Source organism: Drosophila miranda, chromosome 2 (genome assembly GCF_003369915.1).
Source record: "Drosophila miranda strain MSH22 chromosome 2, D.miranda_PacBio2.1, whole genome shotgun sequence".
In the NCBI taxonomy this organism is placed as follows: Eukaryota; Metazoa; Arthropoda; class Insecta; order Diptera; family Drosophilidae; genus Drosophila; species Drosophila miranda.
Genome location: NC_046675.1, coordinates 19,875,247 through 19,902,152, shown reverse-complemented (window position 1 = coordinate 19,902,152; position 26,906 = coordinate 19,875,247). Strand labels below are relative to the sequence as shown.

The window sequence follows — 26,906 nt, the reverse complement described above, 5'->3', positions numbered from 1 at the left end:
TGGCTTTTTTCGGTTTTATGAAGATAGAAAAAAACAAATCACTGCGTCTCTTTATTCAATAAATTATATTGCCAATACAAATAACACACGATTCAAAACATACGGCACATATGTATTTATCTTACATATACGTACGTATTTTTAATTAGAATATTCTTTCATATCAATATATATATGTATATGTATATTGTATATAAATCGGGTATACACCGTTTTTAACCGTTGTTTTAAATCTCGCCAAAAAGGTGGTTTGTTAACCCAAGCCGCGGTACACAGTACTTACAGACATACATACACACATACAAGCAGCGGTGCAATCTTTTCATTTTTCTTTTCGCTTTCGCCTCGCCGCGTTGTAGTCGTCGAAAGGATATTTTTCGGTGCCGGGCTTGATCGTAACGTAACGCCAAGTAACGCGCTACCCTGAATTTCGAGGATATATTGTTTTAACGGCCGCTTGCAACCGACCCTATATACACCTCGTGCCTTAATATTATTGTTCATCCTCATTTTTCTTTCTTGGTTGGACATTTCTTTATTGATCTTAGAATTTAGATGTATATTTTCCGGTCACGGTCTACGATTTCCATAATATAAATACTCGCAATAAATTCCACCAAAACCACATACCCACGGATCGTAGTTCAAAACTTTCACTCTGATACGCGTTGAGAAGAAATCTCGCAAGATGTGTAAGCGGGTAAGTTCGCTGTGTTTGACCCATCCACCGAGCTCCAACGGCTTAGTCAATACGCCCACAACTTCCCGTCCGGCCCCAACTGAGTGAGGTCCGACCATGCTAGCACACCAACCCCCTCGCTCTCCCAATTCCTGAAAAACTCGGAAGCCTGTGTGCGAAAGTGGACGCGGAGTTCGAGGTCTGTTCGGTGGCGATGGCGGAAGCGGATCAAGAGGGTGTAACTGATGTCCAAGAGATGTACAATGACTGCTACGCGGTCTACGAGCAATGCCTTGCCAAACTGAACGATCAGCTCGAGCCCCCGACTATCCCTCACACACCTCAACTGGCCGTTCAAGTAGCTCGTTCAAGTTTATTTTCACTCTCCTTGAGCGGGCGTTGTCTCCGCATTCAATTTATTTTATTTTTACTTATTTTTTTCGATCGACTTCCTCTATAGCGGGCGTTGTCTCCGCACTATAATAGGGTGTTCTCTCGGGTGTGGTCTCTATCGCATTGGGCGTCAGTAATATTTTGAAAAACAGCCGTATGACATTGCGCCTTGTGTCTGGTGTCCAATGCAGGCTGGCATCCGGTGGTCGCGACGGCCACGCTCCCACGGTCAGTGAATCTTCCTACTCAACGATCTTGCAGAAAGTCGTTCCGCCCAGTCGCCAATTTGCTTAACATTTGTTAACTTATATATTATATTATATAAGTTATCCACCGACACTGGACGTGTGCTGACCTAGCATATTAGCGAGGTCCACGACCAGAGTCACAACTGCGGCGGATATGTGACGACAATGTTGGAAGCTGCTGTTGCAAGCCAACACCACCGACAAGGCGCAAGTCAGCAGTTCCCACGGGTGCCGAACAGCTACCAGCGACGTTGGAGTTCTTGGAACGGTGGCGCCTGTTCTGCGGTGGTGGCAGCGCCGCGGCAGCACTGGCCGCGAAGCTGGCTGCTATCATAGCTTTTAATTTCATAAATGATCAGTCTTATGTTCGAATCTAAATAAAGCGCAGCGTATCGCTTGCCGTTGATCACTAAATCTCATTCATCATATTCGGCCAGCTACCGCTACCGAGTTCGATAACAATTAGAGCCCTAACGTTTCAATATCGCTTAGCTAGCTAACGCTTTTGAAGAATTGTTAGCTGACATAATTAATGAACGCGTTATGTTTTGTGTAATTAATGCACTAATATTTATATTATGGAAATCGTACAATCCAAACAAATACAACGCAAGCAACATTTGGAGAAGCGAAAACGAAAAGAATTCCCCTCTGCTGCTGCTTGTATGTATAAGTTAACACAATCGATCGAAAAAATATATAAAAATAAGATCAGCCGTTATACAGGGGATGTTGCCCAGCGACACCGGAGTTTTGGGTACGCAACAATGTTGCAGAACGAGCAGTGAGCGTCGGGAGTGCTGGGAACTTACTTGTAAGCAGTAGAGCAGTTCGGGGTCGCCACGCCTATCTAAAACCGAATAAAATAAAATAAAAATTGAAAGAAGTAAAATTAAAATTTATATATGTAGGTATGGCTGTACGTGCTATATACCGCGGCTTGGGTTAAGGAACCACTTTATTGGCGAGTTTCACACAATGGGTAGAAGGGGGGCGACAGTGATTGCAGAAAACGGTATATAACTGTTGCATCCAAAATAAAGTTTATGTTAGATATATGTACGTATGGTTGGTACATATGTATGTCAATAAGTACGTTGGTTGTGTGGTGGGATATGCATATGCTAATTTAAATATTCAGGGCGTGTACGTCGGCGTATGTACTTGCAATAGACATACATACAAATGTGGCGGAGGGTCTAATTGGGTCTGGATTTTTGGCAAATAATTTATCTTTAGTCTGTTTTTAAAGTCTCTAAAAGAGTCCTTACGAAGATTTTTGGAATGACTTTCTAAATTCACTGACATAACATGCTGATGCTGATCAAGAATATATAGACTTTATGGGGTCGGAAACGCTTCCTTCTGGACGTTACACACATTCATTTTCACCAAAAATCTAATATACCCGTATACCTATATCATTTTGAGTATCAGGTATAAACACACAACGGTTGTGGTTTTATTTAAATATTATGTTTCGTAAACTGAACACATTTTAAAACTGGTAAGCTGGTCATTTTATTCGTCTGCTAGATGCTGGATGTCTGCTACCCACAGTAGGAACCATTTTCGACTGCAGAAAGGACTCGCATATATAATCGTACTTCAGTTTCTCTTTGTCGGGAATCGATGGTAGGACCCCAGCAGCAAGACCCTTCAAGGAAAGCACACAAAGCGTCCGCGGTGTCATCTGCCGTCCAATTATTCCTCGACGCTGACATTTCTAATTGTATCATGAAAACCCCAACAAAAATTTGTTGTGCCATCATAGCTAGGAGTAGCGAATTTCAGTGTAGCTTAGCATCGATATAACCTTTTGTTGTTGGTCGACTTAACCCTTAATTAGCTAACCTTGATCTTCGAACTTCAACATGACTTGTTGGCCACCGCCGGCTGGTTCCTCTACTATCGGCCTGTAGCCTTGCACAATGAGAGACTTGTTCTCTCCTTAACAGCACTCATTTGGAGCTGCAGTTCGGCTTTCAAAACGCTCGTCGATAATCTCCTGCCCTTCTACCGTCTTTGGCGGCAACTTATATTAGCATCAATTCTTGCATTTCGACTGTTATCACTATACAAATTTGATACTTTTGTTTCGTCTTGACCATCGCTCAAAATCATCTCTTCATAGACGAACAGAATTTATTGTCTGTATATGTTTTCGTGACAAATCGTTTTCGTTACTTGATAGCTAATTTTGAATTATGTTAATAGCTTTGAATTCAAAAAGCAGATCAGTTTGGCCCATTGCTAAAATGCTATAGATTTGGATCCCTGTCTTTATACATTTCGGTGGTAGTCCTATATAAGTGATAGTGTTACCACACGTTAATTTCTTAGCTCTTCAAGGCTACAAAGCAGGTTTGTATTTTGTGCAAATGCTCTGCGAATTTCGGCACTGCTTGCGCTATCTTCTTCCACTGTCTCAACCCAAGCATTCCGGAAAAAGATTTAGCAGATTTAGGTCAAACCGCAAATCCGATATATTATGCTTCGATTTTTCTCCTAGTTTAAGCCGTAGTTGTTAAGGACTGAGAGGATAGTGATTGTACTGTCCACCCTGACTGAGAGGATGGAGACTGGATTATCACTCCTTGTTAAGATCGATTGTTTTAATTGATCGCTATCATATCAGAGCTAAAACTCAATATGCCACGACGCGAGTTTTGTACCACATGATCGATATGGCAGCAACAAACGCATATATTTTATACTGCATTGGTACTAACTTAGTAAATTATTGTTAAAGCCCCTTTAGAAATAACTCTAAATACCAAATCATACTGAAACTCGTCAAATTGATAACAATTGTAAAATACTATACAAAATTGATTAATTTAGCTTGAATATTAAGATTTACATTGCACAATCATTACCACCGGTGTAAATTTTTTTTTTAAATACAACGTATATTGAAAAATTCGTGCAAGTCTGAAAAGAGTTCAATCATATTCAGGATGAGTAAGTATTTTAAGAAATTTTATTTTATACGTTATTCCGATCTGTTTTTCTACATACAAAGTATACGTTTTTTTACTTTTGAGCTCCGAAGTACAGGTTTTTCTATGAGTGATGAACCAAAACAAAAAAACACTGGTCATTTTATTATTATTAAGAAATATTAAGCCAATTCGGAGCATATAATAATTTTAAAGAGATGTGTGCTACCCACAGTAGGAGCCATTTTCGACTGCAGAAAGGACTCGAATATATAATCATTATCAGATGACAAGCTTATAGCTGTAGCACTTGATTCTGATGATCGTCAATATGACAATCTTATGCTAAAAAAAGGTGTATGCCGCCGGTTCATGTATCAGTAAGAAAATGTCGCCGCCATCGGTACTTGAACAAATTGGGCTTCGGAAAATTTTTCTTTCGTACTGATGTTATTAGAAAATATGTGAAGCTAATATAGTTTCAAGGGGTTACAATTGTTAAGTTCCCATCCTAGGCTGTTCCTTTGTTTCTAGGTATAATATTGATACTGTTAAAATTAGCCGCTTTCCTTTATTTAAATATTCATTTATATAAGAAATTGGCCTATTCATATGCTCAGTATTGTATTGTTCCGCATAAGCACCTATTATATACGTATAGGCAAAACCCGTAGTTGCACACGCATACATCGATGTGTACCGTTTTGCATTGGACCGTCGCATCGCATGATCTTTAAATTCCCTTTTGCTGGACTTCTTTTCGTGAAGTTAATTTTAGTAAAAAAACTTGAGTCACAACCAACCGCCCGCATATCCCTGTACCGCCGCACATCAACCCCCGCTATTCATAACCTTCATGAAGGCCTTAGTGCCTCGCTTTATTTAGCAACGTAATGGCTGCAAATCTCAAATATCTAGAGGAGCTACGGAGGCTCGGGTGTTTTTAAAGTCATTTGCTACTGTGCAAACTTTAGAGAAACTCGGCTGGTTGCAACTTTCAACCGCTTTATGAAGCTCTCTGAGGAACTGGTCCAATATAATGATGAAGATGAATACTTGGATCGGGACTTGGTTATCTCCGAATATGAATTATTGTTTTGGATGGAATAAAGAGCTAAGGTGACATTAGATGCCTCTGGTACTGAAGTTAAGTACCAACAATACGAGAGATTATGTCTTTTCAGGCCCTAAGTTGGGCGCCAATTATGTAGCATGCAAGTGTGTGTCAGTATGCGATAGGAGAGAATAAAATGAACCCCGTCAATCTGGCGAGCTTAGTTAGAGCATCGCTACAGGTGCACACGAAACCGCCTCATACTAGTATGGGTAAACGACAGCTTTCCCACATCATCACGCTACAACACACAGTAATCAGCAACGTGCGACTCAGAAGGAGGATCTGTAAAATTAAGTACAATAAAAAAGGACTCTTCTTGTACCACTTAATTCACGCCTTATTCTTGAACTACGAGAAACTTACAAATTTCTGTGAATTCCGGCACGGCGAATATACCCCGGCCAAAAGAGCCGGCACAAGGTGTTAGCTATACCCAGAATGGCTTGTACTTTCCGAGCAGAAAAAGGAAACAGTCCTAATAGCATTATAGGTGAAGACGCCTTATCGAATGATGATAAGCTATAGTTGCCCAAAATTGAGCAGGAGACTGCTCTTCATCGTTGTAAAGTCTTCCCTGTTATACGTAGCGCTGATATGGGCTCAGGCCACCAACACCAAAGGTTAAGAAAAGGGCATGGAGCCAGACTTCACACTTGGAGCCCTGCGGGTCAGTTGCGCGACAGAGCCCAAAAAGCCTTTGGAGTCATGAGGCAAGATCTCCCGTGTGTGTGCTTGGCATTGTATTTTCCTGATATTTTAAAACGCGCCATTTGGAGGTGTTGCTTTTTCTAGTCCTTTTTTTAAAGCAGCAGCAAAAGATACTCCCTTCATGGTGCGCGAATAAATGCTGCTTTAATTTGTTGTTTATTTGTATTCATTTTACGAAAACAATTTTCAGCGTCCTTTCGCTAATATTGAATTTTCTATACACGATAATATTTCTACGAGAAATTATGACGAATTTATATTTATATATATCTTTTTTTTTTAATTTATAGGCCTTGACTTTCTGGAAGACTTTGCGAGTGACTATGAAAACGCATTACTTCAAACTGGATTCGGAAATTTTCAATTTCTTTTGATTACAATATGTGGTTTAATTTACATGAATACGGCCATGGGTGTGACAATTATATCTTTCGTCTTGCCGTCTGCTACATGTGATTTCACCATGACATCCACAGACAAAGGCTGGCTATCTGCTTCACCTATGCTAGGAATGTTAATTGGATCATATTTTTGGGGATGCCTTGCTGATACGAAAGGTCGACGTGTTGTTTTAATTACAACTTTATTAGCAGATGGCATATTCGGAATATTATCTTCGTTTGCACCGATTTATATAATTTTTATGTTATTCCGATTAGTAAATGGATTCAAGTAAGAACTTTTTAACCTTTTTTAATAGTTTCTTAATTTAATGTATTTTAATTTAAAAAAAAAGAAGATTTTTAAGCCCCCAGTAAGTCTATCATAGTTTATCCTCCGGAGCATCGGCTTTTATATTGAACATTTACCTAATGACCAACAAATATTTGTTGCATGTTAATTCAGGAAAAATCGCGGTCCATCGAGTTATTTTTTTTTTTGCTTTCAGATTTGTGAAGTCGATTTGGAAGTTAGCAAACTCACAACGTTCCCCCTCGTTTTTTTGTGGGGGTTTGTTATTAATATTGACATTACAATTATTCCGATAATCAAAGCCGCAGGTCTATATATGTACATAATGGATCTTAACCCCCTTTAAATCATCATGACTGTTTGTAGGAGGGCGGATCGAGTCGCTGATGTCCGGCGACGAATGTGCAAAAGAATCACTGGCGAAGACGTTCCAATAAAAATGTTCCAGTGTATTTTCGAATATGCACACGACGGGAGTGGAATCGCGTCTAACTTAGCTTAAGCGTTACGCCACTGTGATCGCAGTGTGGATCATGGATCTTTCGATCACCCCCCAAGCGAGTTGGACTCCTCGACAGACCCAGCAACGGTACGAGCTAGTCCCTCGAGCACGACGGCTCTCCGTGATGCGGTTGGCGTGGGGACGTGGGGCCATGTCTGTATGAAAAAACTAGGATGGAATAATATAGAAAGATGGAATAGTCGAAAAAGTATTAGTAAGGAGCTTAGAACTGGTTAAAGGCACATTTAGAACATTGGAAATTGCCACACGGTTACATAGTCTGATGAGGCCATGTTGGTCTAAGGACGGATTTACATTCAAGTTCCGTCTTGAATTCGGCACGGAAAATTCCCTTCGGTCAAGCGTTGGAGACCGTTCGAGAAATTTTGCAGAGGAAGCTGGAAGACAATAACTTTCGTAGTAGTACCCAGAGTCTTCTACCACTTGATAGGTAGTCTGGAAATTCTACTTGAAAAGGATAAAATTTTATTTTCCACACTAGGCACTGGGCCTTTGAGTACCCAACCGAAAACTGTTTCTTGTCCGAGGAGAGATCCCCATTTGTTGGTCTGCATGCCGCTTAGCAAGACGGATGGTAGGACTTCAGCTCCAATCAGGACATCGATTGGAGAGCTCTTGTAGTGGCGCCTGTCCAACAAAAATATCGCGCAACCGTCCCACGGTTTCCCCTTTCCTTACACATGCAGCATCAATTGTCAATGTGTGGTGAAAAAAGCAATAAGAGACCCAAGAGCTCAAGCGAATGGAGAGTGGCGTAGGTCGGTCTTTTTAATTGTACTCGTGATCCCAGATGGACGTCTGTAAAAACAAAAGAAATTCAGTGCAGTAAAAAGAAAGAACAATTCTAACCTCGACCGTGAATACCGCGTGTCCAGCGCGTCGAAGATGTATTAAACAGATGAGCCGACCATTTCTACCATTACTAATCGAAGACCGAACCCATCGGGTCAGTTAAAGTGTACTCCCGGAATTATTCCCAATGGTAGAGAGCAAGCGATATCGGCCTAGATGGCCAAAGTTAGCTAGTGCAAGTCTAGATAGGGAAAAGGGCTGAAGGTCGCTGATACGACTACTTTCCAACCCCGCCTTTCCCCGCCTAGGCGGTGTCCCGGAAAATAGGGGCTCTGGTGACCGAAAAGGGGCGGTATATCCCTCACCGACCAGAAGCCAAGGGAAACCTGTGGCCAGCGCGGGATCCCCTATCGCCTGACTGGATAAGTGGTGTCTCCCTGGACACAGTCTTAAAAAACGCTGGTTCCAAACCTACTTTCAGCAGAGCAGGTACCACATCCATCGTATACCTCACCTATATAAGCATGGCAGATCAGCGAGCAGTACACCGCGAGTATCCAGTATCCAGACCAAAAGCGCCACCCAAAGTATCGCTACGAGGGGGTACTATAGAGAAGCTACGTTAAACATACAAGCCTTCCGGGCAGCCCTAGCAGGACTAGTTGAGGTGGAAGGCGAAGACGATCTGGTTGCACACACCGGCATAAGCCGGTATACTGGTGAAACCAGGAAATCGAGGAGGCCCGCCACGTACGCATAGGAGCTAGAAGGGCGTACCACAGATCCCGCGGAACAACAGACTTCCAGACGCTCAGGGAAAACTATGCTAAAAGAAGGAAGGCACTGAAGAAGGAAATCAAGATGCTTCCTAGATCTCTGCGACGAAGCCGAAAATGATCTCTGGGGTAAGGCTTAAAAATTGGTCATGAAGAAGACCGGCGCACTAAAGCACGCGGCACCACCAGGAGCGGGGAGACTGGAGGCGTCCCACAAGAATCCGTACTGGGACCTCTATTGTGGAATACCGTGCACGATGGAATCCTTCGGCTCAGCTTATAGCAAGAGGTCGAGATCGTGGGATTCGCTGACGATGTCGCGGTGACGGTCACAAAGTAAACCCTCGCGGAAACGGAGAGCAGCATTAACGAGGCAATCGAAACCATCAGCCGCTTATGGCTGAACCTGGCAGGGCTCAAACTTGACAAATTGACATATGGACAAATTGGTGGGAATGGCAAGTGTCAAGGGTCAGTGACATGATTTAATTATTGCTATGTGCAAATTTTCATTTTAGTTTGGTCAAAGCAGTGAAGGAGAATCGCCTACTTTAAAAAGGCAGCGAATTGGCAAATCGAAGGTCTGGCTTCATTTTGAGGGGTCCAAAGATGGCAAGACCGCCAGGTGCATATACTGTTCCAATGATTATAGAACAAGTAGCAACACGTCCAATTTATTCGACCACGTTAAAAGTCTGCATCCCGGCATCATTTGACGCCGGTGCGATAAAGGAAGGGTGGGCATAACGAGTTGCAATGACACCGCAAGCAACCCCCGCTCGACTCCGTTCCGCTGACTCATCTCCCTACACTGGCATTTCTCGGTTAATTCTTCCGTCTGAACCTTGACCCGCACTCGAATCTTATTATTTTGTCGCCGTTTCTAATTCTCGAGCTCATGACGCGATCTCTCCCTACCTCACCCCCACTCTATTTGACTAACCATGAGACCGGCAGCAACGCGTATATGGATCTCGATCATGCGCTCCATCTGCTCATCTGCCGCTTCAGATCCTAGCCTCCTGCTTCGTTATCTGTTACAGTATTAGCTATACATGTATATGTATATAAATGATAATAAAAGATGAAAAATAATAAATGGCGACCAACGTGGGGACCGAGAGGTCACCACCCCAGTACTTGTCCGAAAGACAGTCAACTGCACCCGACTGGAAATTCCTTATCCTGCTTGGTTCATACAACCTGTGCGTAGCACTCAAGACTTAATTCAAAGACGGGCGTACAGACTTGGATATCCGTTCAGCGATCACGCAGCGGAAACAGAAGCCAAATGAACCGTTTGATTTGTTTTATGAAGCAATAGTCGCACTGGCAGACAAACTAGTACAGCCAATGACTGAGCCCCATTTGTTAGAAGCTCTTAAAGCAAATTTAATTCCAGAAATTCAACACGAAATCTTGTATGTACCAATCAACAGTATCACAGAGTTGCGTCATATAGTACGTACTCGCGAACGATTCTTGCAGAACTTTCTACTTCAACGTTGCAGCGTGCCGCGTCTAAGCGACATATTAATGAGATGCATCAAACGTTCAGTGAGACGGATGACTAAGCTGACAATGTAGATGATGCAAGTATTGATGCCATGACCCTTAACTGTTGCAATTGCAAGAATGTACTGGAGAGCGGAGGGTTTCTTGTTATGGGTGTGGGAAATCTGACACTTACAAGCCCTCTTGTAGAAAATGGAAATAAAAAACTTGGCAGTTCGGGCACCGTTGATCAGTGCACACAGAAAGATGGTGTCGAAAGCCACCAATACGGAGCAACGAGCTCAAAAACAATCTCGCTACCACTTCAACCGGCCATGTCACAAATACCAGACTTACCAACCAGGACAGAGATTAAAAATTAGCCAACGCTCCGTACGAATGAAGTTGCGTTTAATGAAACACGGAAGCAAAACGGAAAGTTTGGTTATCCGCCGTAGTTGGGAATGCGCAGGACATAAGACCGTATGCAGAGGTTCAACTATTGGGGAGAACAGTCACTGGTCTTTTGGATACAGGGGCAACTATCAGTTACATAGGATGGGATTTAGCGTTGAAAGTTAGTCATGCGACCGTCAAAACCGTTAATGCATCTGTGCATCTGTGTTGATGGAGCTGTGCTGAAAATTGTAGGCAAGATCACCACTCCCGTTCTGGTTCAAAACGAAACTAAGCCCATAACCTTGTATTTAGCACCGTCACTCTCTCAAGAATTATACCTTGGCATTGACTTTTGTTCTGCATTTAAATTGGTACGTCCAGGAGTAGTAACCCAGAATTCCAAGCCCGAAGTTGCTGATTAAGACGTAGCTATAACCTCTCTTAATAAGTGGAACATTGCTGAAAAGCTTAAAAAAAAAATTTGGGTTGTACAAGCCCAGCCAGGGACATAGTGTTGACACCTCCGAAATGTCAGTTAGAAAGGCAGAGCCTAAGTGTTGTAGCCTTCTTCTGCTGAGAGCTGAACAGGAGCAGGATAGGTGTTCTACTGTGGGACAGGTGCTATGTTGGGCACCCAGCCTGTTAGCGTGGGTGCCTATTAGCCAATGTCCTGTGAGAAAAGTCATACGTTGCCCTGCACCTTTTTCTGCCTAGTTTGCAGAGCTCAGAGGTGCGCTTCTTATCTATGGTCGGCCAAGTTAGCCGAGTAATACGACATCGTGGCACTATTTGCCACATCTCGTTTGTTAGACGCTTGTATTGCTCTTTTATAATAATCTTATAGGTGGCCATTGCCATACAGATATCCTTCTTGTCTTGGAGAAGGCGAATTGAGTGCCAGATCTGGCCAACTCGTCCGCTATACTGTTGTCCTCGATGTCCCTGTGTCCCGATCCCCAAATCAATCTCATAGCAAATGGAGAGATTTGCGGCAGTCTGCCACGGTGGCCAAGTTCGAGAAAATCGCACTTAACAGCAACCGCTTGTAGGCAGTCTAGAGCCTCCCTGATTGCTATGACTTCCGCTTGAAAGACACTGCAGTGATCTGGGAGATTCTTATGGAGAGATTCCTGGAAGATGTTTATGGACCCATCTGGGCCTGGGAGTCTCTCGAGCCATTCGTCTCTGTGAGGGATGATTGTGTTGAAGGAAGGAACTGTGTACTCTCTTGCAACTTAGTAGTCCGTTTTTGATGGAGGGTATTGCTATTATTTTATATGGCTGAGTGACCTATGCACTGTTTCACCCATTGATTTGAGTCGCTCAGACGTATTGCTGCTGCTTCTGCCCGTTCCTTTCCTGCGAGGTCAAGGCTCTGAAGGCATAGGATGGCATTCAGCGCATCATTTGGGGTGGTGCGAAGAGCTCCGCTGATGCATAGGGTGGCAGTTCGCTGAACTTTGCCCAGTCGCTTGGTGATCGCCCTTTTTGATAGGGCCGGCCACCGCACCGTAACTCCATAGAGTAGTATTGGTTTAACTATAGCTAGATATATCCATTGGACTGTCGTTGGGGTCATACCCCATCTTAGCCCAATAGTGTTTTTGCATGTGTAAAGTGCAGTCGTTGCCTTCTTCTGTCTTTGACATTCAGCATCCAGTTAAGCTTCTTGTCAGTTGCCAACCCTAAGTAACTGGCACTGTCGCTAAAGGAGAGCCTGCATCCATATAATATTGGTGGGTTGAGGGCCGGCACCTTGTATTTAGTTGTGAATAATACGTGTTCCGTTTTCGAGGGATTTACTCCCAGTCCGCGCGATTCTGTCCATTCCGACAGTTGCGCTAGCTTTGCGGTCATTCAATCGCACAGTGTTTGGGGGCATTTTCCCGAGAAGATTACCGCAACATCGTCCGTATGGGCCATGACCTTGCAGTCCCCCCTTCCAGGTCACATTGAATCATGTTGTCTGCTGTGTTCCACAGAAGAGGAGACAGGACACCACCTTGCGGGGTGCCCCTGTTGAAAGACCTTGACTTGGCTGACGATCCCATCGATGATGTCACCGTCCTGCATATGAGCAATTGATCGATGAGCATCACCAAAAGACGGTCCACCCCCAGGTCAGTCAGGGCTTCTGTAATGGCGCCCGGTATGACGTTGTTGATGGCTCCCTCAATATCGAGAAAGGCTATAAGTGAGTACTCTTTGAGCTGCAGAGATTTCTCTACCGCTGAGGTCACTTCATGAAGAGCCGTTTCTGTGGATTTTCCTTTCCGGTATGCATGCTGTGCACCTGATAGCAACTGAGCAACTGAGTATAGTTGTACTCAGTTGCAGCCCGACGAGTCTCTCAAAGGTTTTGAGGAGGAAGGATGATAGGCTGATTAGTCTAAAGTCTTTTGCAGTTGAGTGCGAGGTTTCCCTGCTTTGGGAATGAAGACTATCTTTGCCTTAAGCCACGCTCGTGAGATTGTACCCACAACCAGTATCTTCCTGAAGATACCTTGTAGCCAGTTGATTGCCGTATCCCCGGCCCTCTGAAGTTGGGCCGGAGGCTGTTACGCGCGGATCCCAGGCAAAACGCAGCCCTCCTCCCGCCCAACCGACCGAGGGGCGCTGCCGCATGACGCGCGGTGCGTAGCCGAACCAAACGCGAACATGCAAGAAAGATAGCTATTAGACTAACATTCGAGGAAAATTAGCACTAAACTTACTAAGAACCTAAGCATGCAAACAAAATACAAATACCACTACAATTACTAATTTCTAGAAAGGTGTGTAAGGATTAATAATTTAATAAGAGGAAGAGAATTAGTGGTGGATATAATATGGTAGAGGGAATTATAATCCGAGCATAAGACCCTAAACGGTTCATGCAAGGAATAATTCGATCTACAAAGTGGAAAGAACAACGGTATAAAATTTCTAGTCAGTCTAATAGGAATCGTAAAGTTTATGCGGCTCAACGGATCAGGGCTGTCTATGTCACCCCCGATCAGGTTGTGCAATATCACACCAAGCATTTTTCTACGGTTATCTAAGGATGGGAGGTTTACTAATAGTAGTCTACTAGAGTAAGAGTCTTAAACCCGCATCCCAGTTAAGGCCCGAGCATAAGACCCTGAACGGTTCATGCAAGGAATAATTCGATCTACAAAGTGGAAAGAACAACGGTATAAAATTTCTAGTCAGTCTAATAGGAATCGTAAAGTTTATGCGGCTCAACAGATCAGGGCTGTCTATGTCACCCCCGATCAGGTTGTGCAATATCACACCAAGCATTTTTCTACGGTTATCTAAGGATGGGAGGTTTACTAATAGTAGTCTACTAGAGTAAGAGTCTTAAACCCGCATCCCAGTTAAGGCCCCGCAGAGCAAAGAGTAAAAAGTTTTTCTGTACTGATTCTATACGGTCCTGGTGTACTTTGTACTGAGGGCACCATACACAGGAGCCGTATTCTAAGATCGGACGAACAAGCGAGGTATAGAGAGTCTTTGTTATATAGGGGTCGTCAAATTCCTTTGACCACCTCTTTATAAACCCAAGCACGCCCATGGCCTCAATTACCATGGTAGAAATGTGTTCGGAACACTTTAACTTGGGGTCTAACATAACACCCAGATCATCCACCAGGGTAATTCTCTCAAGAGAACCACCAAATAGGGTATAGGGAGCCAACAAAGGGCTAGAACGATGAAATGTCATAACTTTGCATTTCGAGGCATTAAGGTGTAACAAGTTTGCAAAGCACCATGGCTGAAAGTTATTGAGGTCGGATTGCAAGTGCGAATTTAATGAAATTTCCATATACTAGACACAGAGTTTAACATCATCCGCATACATGACAGGTCATTAATAAAGAGTGTTAAGGGTAAAGGGCCTAGATTGCCTAGATTTACTATTGGTTCGATGCAATTTTCTACCTCCCAAAACATCCGGAAAAGCACTTCAAGCCGATTCTCTGGACTATTATCCTCAGCACCTACGGCCCGAGCGCGAGAGACCATCAAAGATGAACCTTTAAGCGGGAACAACCTCCAGACACGACCCATCCCAAGCGCGTTTTCCGAATTGAAGGCAATCCTGGCAGTAGCTTGACCTGACCAGCACACAAGAGTTCGAAAAGCAGACTTACGCCAATTAGCAGATCGTCGCGCTGCGGCTTTTGAAACTCCGGATCTGCTAGTGGTATGTTCGATGGAATGTTCCAGTTTTGAGTGTCAATTCCAAAGCGTGGCTGTTGATCGATTATGCTAGAGGCTACAATAGCAGTGATGAGAGTAATCTTGATGAGCGATAAGGGCAGACGAGGTAGACGCTGAAGTAGAGGGCTCAGTGAAATGCTCAGACGGCATAGACTCAGACAGCGCAGACTGAGATGGAGTATACAGCGCTGATTTCCCTTGGACTGCGGTATCTTCAGGGCTACCGAAATGAAGGAGGGTATGGTGTCTACTCCCGCAGGTACGACAGTTGCTCGAGACATTTTATACACAAGGAAAGCCGCTCGGCTTCTTTATAGCGATTTGTGGAGGACAGCGCTTTAAACTTCTGACAGTGCTGGATCTCGTGAGCACCATCGTTGTACAGCGCGCAGCGTGCTACAGTTTGATTCGTTGTAACCAATGTGGACCTAGAATTATATGCTTATATTATATAGGCGGACCGACTTGCCCGTGCCCTAATGCAGGCGAGCGTACAAAGCGAGCGTTAGAAGGAGAGCGCTATAGCTGCATCTAATACCATAGCTCGTGATGAAGCTAAGCGGAAAACGAAATGATAGATAGAGCGCGAGAGAACGACAGGAATGAAGAAGGCGGACAGAGAGTCTAAAGAACGGCCGTTGCTGTGCGTAAGCATTGCGGCAAGCAACGATTTTGTAATCAAATATCAAACAGTAATTAGGCTGCGACACTGGCTATAATTTAAAGTATTTATGCTACTTGACCCGACATATACTCTGTTTCATCCTACAGGAGGGAAATCAGATTTTTTATTTCGCTACCTTTAGCTATCAGTGAACTAGACACTTGTTCAATCTCAAAAGAACTCCGCGCTCTTACCACAGTCGGGAAACAACGGAGAGTCTCGAGGGACAAAAATGTTAAGACTTTAAAAGAAAAGTCTACACCCAAACAGTCATTACTTATATACTTTATGATTTTTTTTTAGAGATCAGTTTTTTCGATATATGAGTGAATGTGTACAATATGTTTATATTTGAACATTCTGCAGGGTGCCGAATGTGGCATGGTTTTGACGATAATATGTTCATGTTTGAACACAGATTAGGCCTTAGGAAGGTTTTCGTCTTGAGCGGCGCTACTTTCGACTTTGCAGTCAACAACGAGACCTTGAAACCTTCTGCAGTCTTTCTGCGGGTATGGACGCAGGCTCCATAATCCCTCATTGATGCGTCGGCAAAGGCATGTACTTGAATCGGGGACACGGGATCAGTATGCACAAATCGAGGTATAGTGATCTTCCTCAACTTCTTTTAGAAAGTTCATTACTGTTTCCAAGTTCATTGGAGTTGACTCATCCAAATCTAGCTTGTTAAGTCAAAGCTCAAATACTTAAACATATATATTTTATGGGGTCGGAAACGCTTCTTTCTAGACGTTTGACACATCCACTTTCACCACACAACTCTAATATAACCCTTTACTCATTTTGAGGATCGGGTATAAAAACAAGACCATACGTTGCATAGTTAACTTTTTTCCAGCTAAAAGATGCAGTATGCGAGAAAAATGAAATAAATTTTGGCACACTGAAACAATTTTCAAATTTAAGTGCTTATAACTTTTAAACTAAAAATCTGACTATTTTGAAAATTATATTTTTCATTTAATCCCAGCACAATCGAAGGTAGGCATGACAGCTGCGGGAAGCTTCCAGTGCGCAGCCCTGATCTTGCCGTTTTCGTCGCTCCGATCGATGAGCGCCACGATGACAACAAATTAAAACTTTAAGTGAAAAAGAATTTTCTACGTTTCTTACAAAGCGATTGCTTGCTTTTGTAACACCCATAGCTTGCAAACAACGGTCAACGCTTTTTCCCTTTGCTGTCTCGTCACTGATGAAACAAAAAAAGACCACGCAGATACGGTCTCTCGCTGAGAAGAAATTTGTTATCTCTCGCTTGTGCTATGTGTTTGGTGTTTTCGGTTGAGCCCGACACAAGATCGTGTCTCACAATAACAACTTAGAGAGACACTTTTGATCAAGCGCTCACAGAAAAAGTGTCTTTAGATGTGCAAGTGTCTGAGTAAAGTGTTTTTAGTTTTTTTTTTCCTGTTTATGTTTACATATTTGTGTTTTCCGCATCTTTTGGGCTATTATATTGTAATATGTATATTTATTGCAAAATTTGCGAACGAACATTTTAGTTTTGCTTTTCACGATTAATTTTAAGCTCCAATAGTCAAACCGCCTACAATTCACAATGGCAAGGGATCGTTGCCATAGACACCTCACGTACAAAAACAGGAACAAAAGAGAAGTGAAACGAGGGGGAACGTTGTGAGTTGCAGCGGACACCGCAACTCTACAGTTATACCCGATACTAAGTCAGTATGACTCTCCTCCGGCAGACGCCGCTAATATTGAACGACACGACAAAGAGTGCGTGCGAGAGAGACAGAAAATCAGTCTGAGCGTGACGTCGGGGGCTGCGTAGCCAGTGCAAATTGATTTGTTCCTTTTGGCTATAAAAATTATCTGATCCGATCCAGATTCAGCAATCTGATAGATATGATCATTATCTATGATTCTGCGTTTTTAGTTTTCTCGTGTCCTCAATATTGTGGATGCAACAGATTTTCGTCCTTTGTGGGGGCGGAAGGGGTTGGGGCGAAATTTTGAAATATTTTTGTAGCAGTGACATATCACAGAAGTCTGGATCCAAATCATCGTTGCTCTAGCTCTTATAGTCTTTGAGCACTGGGCGCTAATAGGGACGGACAGACGGACGGACGGACAGACGGACAGACAGACATGGCTCAATCGACTCGGCTATTGATGCTGATCAAGAATATATATACTTTACGGGGTCGGAAACGATTCCTTCTGGACGTTACACACATCCACTTTTACCACAAATCTAATATACCCCAATACTCATTTTGAGTATCGGGTATAAAAATCGGTCTTTGCGAAGAGCGAGTTGAGCAAAAACAGATTTTATCGGGTCTTTTCTGTCCCTTTTCTTCATATGTAAGTAGATGAGAGGTTTTTATCAGACACGCCAAAAGTGTCAACCGTTATTCGCGAGGTGTGGTAACACCTAGTACAGTTCAATTTTTCGATCGCATATATTTCCAGAGCCGTTCTGACTAAAGATCCTTCAAAACAGAATATTTTAAATTAAAATTTTTTTCTTAGTGTTGCAGGAACTATGAGTATAATATTCCCTTATTTGGGTGAATTTCAAACTACACAGCATAGAGAAAAAATTTTATGTTGGATGGAACTTTACTGGACTTTTGGAATAATATTGCTGCCGGGTAAGTTTCACTTTTGAATCTAAAATTTTTGGTTTCGATCTTGGGGGTGACTACACTATTCAATACGACATTTCCGCTGTGAATCCAACAAACAGAGGTAGTAACTTAAGTAACTTTAGTATCTGACATCTGGCTGTATTGAACTTTCTAATTCTGAACAGTTGACAAAAAGTTTTAGATCTTAACTGAATACTTTGCAGCTTAAGCTCATCGTCTAAAAAGTATTAGGCTTTTAAAGCATGAACATTTTTGGTAGTATTTTTAAACGAAATTTTGACTTTGAAAGCTCGAGAAACGTCGAAACAAATGTATTCCTTGCAGTTTTGTATTTTTTTGATAATGGCACATTAATTAGGCGTCGTTTAAGGTATGTAATTCATATCTCTAGAGGTGAGAGATGGATGTTAGAGAAGATGTCCGAGAAGACCCACACTGAGCGTGTTCAAACATGAACATATTATCGTCGAAACCACGCTACTTTCGGCCCCTTGCAGAATGTTCAAACATAAACATATTATTGTACACATTCACTCATGTATCCAAAAAAATGGATGTCTAAAGAAATCACATAAAGGAGATAAGTAATGACAGTTCGGTTGTAAACAAAGATCTGTAGCCCATCAAAGGATACTACAACAAAACACAAGTGGGGAAAACACTTAGCCAATGCATTCTTAAAATAACAATGTAAGCATGCACTTAAATAGACACCCGCAGTAAAATGTATCCTTTGCGTAGGTCTAACGATAATTATAGAATACAAAATTGTACGTCCTACCTCATTGTCAAATCACATATTTTTTTTTTTTTTTTTTTTTTTAATATGACATGCAATGACTGCATCTTTCAAGAGGCGATGCAGTTACTGCACCGTCAAGTGGCCCGTGTGACACCAGCAGAAGGCTGTTACGCGCGGCAATCCCAGGCAAAACGCAGCCCTCCTCCCGCCCAACCGACCGAGGGGCGCTGCCGCATGACGCGCGTTGCGTAGCCGAACCGAACGCGAACATGCAAGAAAGATAGCTATTAGACTAACATTCGAGGAAAATTAGCACTAAACTTACTAAGAACCTAAGCATGCAATCAAAATACAAATACCACTACAATTACTAATTAATAGAAAGGTGTGTAAGGATTAATAATTTAATAAGAGGAAGAGAATTAGTGGTGGATATAATATGGTAGAGGGAATTATAATCCGAGCATAAGACCCTAAACGGTTCATGCAAGGAATAATTCGATCTACAAAGTGGAAAGAACAACGGTATAAAATTTCTAGTCAGTCGAATAGGAATCGTGAAGCTTATGCGGCTCAAGAGATCAGGGCTGTCTATGTCACCCCTGATCAAGTTGTGCATAAATATCACACCAAGCATTTTTCTACGGTTAACTAAGGATGGGAGGTTTACTAATAGTAGTCTACTAGAGTAAGAGTCTTAAACCCGCATCCCAGTTAAGGCCCCGCAGAGCAAAGAGTAAAAAGTTTTTCTGTACTGATTCTATACGGTCCTGGTGTACTTTGTACTTAGGGCACCATACACAGGAGCCGTATTCTAAGATCGGACGAACAAGCGAGGTATAGAGAGTCTTTGTTATATAGGGGTCGTCAAATTCCTTTGACCACCTCTTTATAAACCCAAGCACGCCCATGGCCTCAATTACCATGGTAGAAATGTGTTCGGAACACTTTAACTTGGGGTCTAACATAACACCCAGATCATCCACCAGGGTAATTCTCTCAAGAGAACCACCAAATAGGGTATAGGGAGCCAACAAAGGGCTAGAACGATGAAATGTCATAACTTTGCATTTCGAGGCATTAAGGTGTAACAAGTTTGCACAACACCATGACTGAAAGCTATTGAGATCGGATTGCAAGCGAGAATGAAATGAAATGTCCTTGTACTGGACACACAGTTTAACATCATCCGCATACATAAGTACTTGAGAGTATGTTAATACTGAAGGCAAGTCATTAATAAATAGTGTGAAGAGTAAGGGGCCTAGATGGCTGCCCTGTGGTACTCCCGAAGAAACCTTTACTGGTAAAGAGAGGGAATTTTTGAAGAGGACTCTTTGAGACCTAGAACAAAGATAGGTAGAAATCCATCTCAGGAGGTTGGGCGGAAACCCTAAAAGGTCAAGTTTATGTGCTAAAAGGGAATGGTTTACAGAGTCGAATGCTTTACTAAAGTCGGTGTAAATAACATCCGACTGTAAGTTACCTTGAAAGCCTTTAATAATGAAAGAGGTAAACTCTAACAAGTTCGTGGTGGTTGATCGCCGCCTTATAAATCCATGCTGAGTTGGAGATATAAGTGACTTGCAGAGATGTTGGAAGTGCGGAGTTAAAACCTTCTTAAACAATTTGGGAATAGCGGATAACTTTGCTATACCTCTATAATTTTTTGCATCATACTTGCTACCTTTTTTATGGAGAGGAATTATAAACGATTCCTTCCAGATTGGGGGGAAGCAAGAGGAATCAATGGACAGGGTGAATAGTTTAAGCGATGGTCCACACAGAGCCTCTGCGCAGTACTTGAGTACACAACCTGGAACCCCGTCTGGACCCGGTGAAAACACCGGCTTAACTAGTCGAAGATCATGAAGTAGGGAATATTCATTTAACAAGGGACTGAAAATGCTGTTCGACCTCGGTAATCCGTATGGGTACGGTTGACCAGAGTAGCTTTCCTCAGAATAGGTGGTTTGGAAAAACTGGGCAAAAAGATCGGCAATTGCCTGATCATTATTTGCCGACGTATTACAAAATGATAGCGAGGATGGGTGTGCGGACGTTCTACGCTTACTGTTTACGGGGTTGCATAGGGGTTTCACGCTTTCCTAATTTCACCAAGTTTCCACATATAATAATTGTTGGAAGCTGACGAGCTTTTTCGGCAACTATTACTCAAAATTTTACAAGTAAAAGTTTCTCCGTTGTTAGGGTTTAGCGTTTATTGTTCGATGTGGTTTATTTTTGTTAGAGGACGTGTTTTGGGCGACGAAGAGGACTGCTTGCCTGACCGATTGCCCCGAAAAGGAACAACCGACTAGACAGGGTCGAAGCAGTGCCTTATAAGAAGCAAGAACATTACATATGTGTGTGCGTGTTTGCACTGAAAGCGTACATAGGATAAGCGCGATAAGAGAAAACTTAAGAGAGACGTGTTTTAAGAGCTATTAAGGGCTGGTGCTCCGAACAATATTTATTTCATGTTTCTGGCTGTTCACTTTGGTTTATTTTATTGCCTTATGTTTTATTTAATTGGTATTCAAATTCACAAAGTGCCAAAAATTGAGATCAGTGGCTAAATAGAGAAACACACCGTATAAAGCACCAATAAGTGGTAATAGTGGTAAAGTGGCACTCAGTTGTTTCGCACTAAAATACCTTTTTTTGTTTAAAGATGAATACAATCCAAGCCAGCTAGAGCTCTATTCGCAACATAACAAAAAACCAATGACTTGTGCTGAGACAACGAAGATGCACTGTAGGTCACTGGTCTGTCGTGCGAATTTCCACGAAAATGCTGGATGCCAATGTCCCTGCTCGGGCTACAATGAAAATTCGGAAGGCTTTTTCCAAATGAGATTATAATTTACTCCGGTCCAGCGGGCTCTAGTAGTGATTTTCACAAATTGTCAGGTAATAAAAGAACAACGAAAACAGGCGGTCGACTTCAAAGCATTTATTCAACTGGTCACAGCCTGAGATAGCATAAACTCCCCGACTCCAACGCAGAGCCGATCTTGCATGCTCAGAGAGCAGTACAAGAGAGCCACGTGCGAGAAAATAACCTCAGCTAACAACATCGCACACGCCAAAGCTGCTTATGTAGTAATGTATATAATGTAATTTAATGAATTTCTTCAATTGCTGCAACAATCATCACCTGGAATTTTTAAGAGCCTACTTTTAGGCTGTATTTTTGGAGTTAACCGTTGATATTTTAAATAAAAGCGAGCACGACAAGCGTCGAATATTACAAGGTGGAGTTTCCCAACTCTACGGTGGCTCGGTTTGGGGTGATTGTCGGAAAATAGCACACTCCTCGGCACAGTGGATCGGTGATTTGTTATCCCCAATACTCAAAATGAGTATTGGGGTATATTAGATTTGTGGTAAAAGTGGATGTGTGTAACGTCCAGAAGGAATCGTTTCCGACCCCATAAAGTATATATATTCTTGATCAACATCAATAGCCGAGTCGATTGAGCACTGTCTGTCTGTACGTCCGTCCGTCTGTCCGTCCCTATCAGTGTCTAGTGCACAAAGACTATAAGAGCTAGAGCAACGACATTTCAAATCCGGACTTCTGTGATATGTCACTGCTCCAAGAATATTTCAAAACTTCGCCCCGCCCACTTCCGCCCTCACTATGCGCGAAAATCTGTGGCATCCACAATTTTAAAGATACGAGAAAACCAAAAATGCAGAATCGTAGAGAATGACCATATTTTGTAGACTGCAGAATCTGGAATTGGATCGTATCATTTTTATTGCCAGCATCAACAAAATAATTTCCATTTTTTCTCGCATAGCCGGCTTTGCTTAGAGTAAAACATTAGCGCCTAGATCTCGGAGACCATAAAAACTATAGCCACCAAATTTGGTATCCACACTCCTAAGATATCGGACCTTGACGAGTTTGTTTCAAAAATTCGCCACACCCCCTTCCGCCCCCGCAAAGGACGATAATCTGGGGCATCCACAAATCTCAGAGACTATTAAGGCTAGAGCAACTAAATTTGGTTTCCGCACTCCTGTTAGCTCTCACTATAAAACGAATATCTAAAAATTTCGCACCACCCCCACAAACGACGAAAATCTGTGTCATCCACAATATTGAAGATACGAGAAAACTAAAGATCTAAGATCGGATAATTTTTATAGCCAAAAGCACCAAATCAATTTGCAATTGGCTACGCAGCACCCGACGTCACGCTCAGACTGATTGTCTCTGATCTGTCTCTCTCGCACGCGCTCTTTGTCGTGCCGTTTAATATTCACGGCGTCTGCCGGAGGAGAGCCATACTGACTAAGTATCGCGTATAAATGTAGAGTTGCGGTCTCCGCAGCAACTCACAACGTTCCCCCTCGTTTTTTTCTTATGTTGTCAAAGTGACAGTGGGAGGAATGGGCCATAAACGTCAGCCTAAAGAATCAAGGAATAGTATGGATAGATATGACATGATATGCATGATATAAAATATAGATATAGAATACATGTATGTGTATAGATGATATAGAATACATATATGTCGGAGATACATGAGGATGAAGGAGAAAGAGATGTATAGCATTAAGAAATGGTGACAATAAAGAAAGAATACGCTGTAGAGTTGAGTCTGTTATGCTTTCAAATCGTGTTTTGCTGAGAGCGAGGCTGCAGAGCGAGAGAGAGTCGTCTCGGCCGAGTGTGGCCCGGTGTTGTTGTATTTGAGAGAGCGACATCAAAAAGGAATTGCGGAAGGAGAGCAATTGAATCTGGCAATGCTAAGTCGGGCAATGCGAGAGCTGAGAGAGGCAGAGACAAGAATGTGCTCGGCAGTGAGATCATGGATTTTGTAGCAAGAGACAACAGCGCGACTCACTGGGCACGAGGCTTAAACGAAATGCAAGAAGAAGAAGAGCTCCCTGTCCCTTAGCCCACGACATATATATATGTATATGTATATATATATGTATATGAGAGATGTATATATTATGCAATATCCACTATAAAGCAGAATATTCTAAGTCACTGTCACTTCCTTGCTGCTTTTTACTTAAGATGCCTTAAATAGGCGGAACGAAAATAATTATATGAATGCGCTCGATCTATTTTTCACAATTTCCTTTCTAAACATAGCTTACCTACGGTGGCAAAGCGAGGCGAATTCGTCAAGCGAGAGAATGAGCCTTTATTGCGCTCCCGCTTTTCCTTAAACTAAAATAAACTATACTTCATAAAAATACGATTCCAAAATGATTAAAAATAAGAGAAATAATGAAACAGGGGAATTATGCCGTTTCGATAGCTCATTTTCTCTTTGAACCTCTTTACGTTTTTAAACGCTTTACATAGAAACATAGGTACAAAACAGTTATTGATACTGCTAAGTCCTATATGTCATATGTATTTTCTAGTGCAATAACAAGCACAATCGACGGGTCTGATTCAACAAAAGGAAAGAAACTTTGGTTTTTGGTTGACGTGTGTAGCTATAATACGTCAAAAAGGTTTTGGCTCTTCTCGTATGCTCAGTTATTATTGGACATATATATTATATACTACCACTACTTTAGCGCTCAGCAAGTCCGCCCTTAACCAGATTGATCATTAGACAAAAACAGGAACAGTGTTGCGGTGGTAATTATGATAAGGACACTTTAATCTGATGTCACTAAATTTTTCCACATACTTTTGCCTGTAATCTTCATACATTTTGAGATTTAATTTTGTATACATTTTAGGAATTGCGTGGAGTTTAATTCCTTTGAAAATCAATATTGGATCTGGAATAATTTCTTATCATAGTTGGAATCTTTTTGTTGCGCTTTGTGCCGTTCCCAGGTAAAAAAAAAATGATTTTGTTTATCTATATTGCTGTCTATTTTGCTATCCACTTACATATACCACACAAAAAAAATCAATCGTATTCCTTACTCTGAAATGTTCGAAATAATTACAAAAAAACGGGTAAACTCGAAGGAACAGCCAAAAACCGCAAATAAATCAGTCACGCCCATATGACATTAGACTTTGCTAAATGACTAACTACAAAAAATAAAGTGAGAGCGAGCTTTGCTGGAAGCTGCGGCAGAGATCGATCGATAGTTACAATTTTGTAGTATACAATGAACTGATTTTCGGAACAGATAGAAACTAGACTGGAGGAGAACATACGAGATGGCCTCGGCTTTTGTCTCTGGTTGGAGAGCTGTGGGTATTGAGGACACCAACTTAGGGTTTTAGCATATGTTCGAAGTAAGAATTTAAAAAAATTGCATACGAGTAGGGAAAGGAGATCGGGAGATGGAATTCAGGAAGTCACAGGGAAAGATCAGTATAGACACGGGAAAGTGCACCATACCCCATCAGGCTTGTATTGATTGAGTGACAGCAAAACTGCGACCACGGTCTTCCACACGGCAAACAACTTATCCAAGCATATAAGCGTCGAGGGGACGTGAAAGGCTTTGCTATTCATCTCAAGTAGTGAGAGTGTCCATTTATCAGGTCTCTCTGCTCCTACAGGAGTGCCTAATAGTTGAGCCGGGCTTTGAGCGTGGCGGCTGCTTGACCTCTTAATGCGTGGAAAGCCCTAAGTTCAGGGTCATGCACACATGGACGTAGCCGGGATGCTTCCTGGCTGGAATTAGTGGACGTAATCCCAGACATGGAGAAAAGTCAACATTTTACCAAAACTGAATTATAGAAGTCTTTCTTCAGACGGTCGCAGAAGATTAGCGATTGATACGTTTCGCATTCCACCAAATTCAACTTTGATGAAATTCTGATATATGCCTTGGAGATCATTGCATTTGATAGAGACCAGTTTTGTACCTGCGATAAAACCTGAGCCTGGATATTTAAATGCCAAAATACTTTCTATTGCATAAATGACACCCGAAAATGTATAAAACAATTGGGTCATTTTATCCTCCGAAAAATTATGCTATTTGAAAATTCTTCTTGTAGCTCCATCTATCCTAGTTTAGTTTAAATAAAGCGGTAGCTAAGTAGACAATCCACCCGCAGCTTACTTGGACCTATTAAAGATCCTTTGATGCCGCATGGGCGTGTGCCCCTTCTCACTGCCGAAACCGTAGAGAGCATATTATTGCAATTTAAGGCAGGCTCATTCGGTGGCTTGGATGTATTTGGACAAGATGACTGGTTTAAATTCGGAAAGGTCCGAAATGTCTGTGAGGAAAGGGGCCCCAAAAAACGGAAGTTGCGGAAGTTTCGCAAGGCCGGGAAGCGGCAGAAGAAGCAGGGAACCGATAGCTCCTCTTCCGTGTCCGGACAACTTCTGCAGAAGTAATTTTTAGGAATTGACAGTCTAGAGGCATGAGTGCCAATCTGCTCTTGTCCTGTGATGGCTGTAAATCACTGTGCTCTGCTGTGTGATTGTCTGGCTGTCAGAGAAACCGCAAACTAAGTGCCGGAATAGGGAGAGTTGAGAAACAATAGAAATGGCCTTCTTGCTACGACCTCCGCCTAGAACCCACTGCAATGGTCCGGGAGCCTGAAGCAGTAACTGATAGTGAGCATTACAGCAGACTCCACCACCCACGCGGCCGTCTAGCTTTAATCCATCAGTGTAAAAGTGGACCCCAGGTGCAGGTCCCGGTTCGCCAATCTCGCAGTCCTCCCTAATTGGGAGTTGCGGGAGTCTCGGCAAGATTCCCGAGTGTCCAAATGTTTTGTCTGACTTCTCTCATTCTGATGCGGAAAGTGGAGGTCCAGGAAGGTGTCCAGGACTTCACCTGAAGTAGTGCGTAGCGCGCCAGTTATATGTTGAACTCAGCTGAGTTTATTATGACAAGGTTTCTTTTACAGGGCTGGCCACCATATCCCCACTCGTATGATGGCAATGTAGAGCCACCGAACTTTTGTTTTCCTGCAGGTGTAAGAGCC

The 26,906-nt window shown here is 42.5% G+C and overlaps 1 protein-coding gene across 8 annotated transcripts in view; it reads left to right on the top strand.

The window, feature by feature from the left end:
- The window catches only part of LOC108154155 (synaptic vesicle glycoprotein 2C-like), a 52,966-nt gene that overhangs the window by 4,810 nt on the left and 21,250 nt on the right, over positions 1 to 26,906 (top strand). For 5 of the 8 annotated variants that reach the window (XM_033389704.1, XM_033389709.1, XM_017284314.2 and 2 more), the window contains exons 2-4: positions 6,378 to 6,759; positions 18,152 to 18,273; positions 24,737 to 24,836. In XM_033389704.1, the coding sequence (XP_033245595.1) occupies positions 6,378 to 6,759; positions 18,152 to 18,273; positions 24,737 to 24,836 (604 nt within the window). Of the gene's footprint in view, positions 1 to 4,164; positions 4,285 to 6,377; positions 6,760 to 18,151; positions 18,274 to 24,736; positions 24,837 to 26,906 lie in introns of those variants that run through there. The other 3 variants (XM_033389706.1, XM_033389705.1, XM_033389708.1) reach the window with 2 other exon arrangements.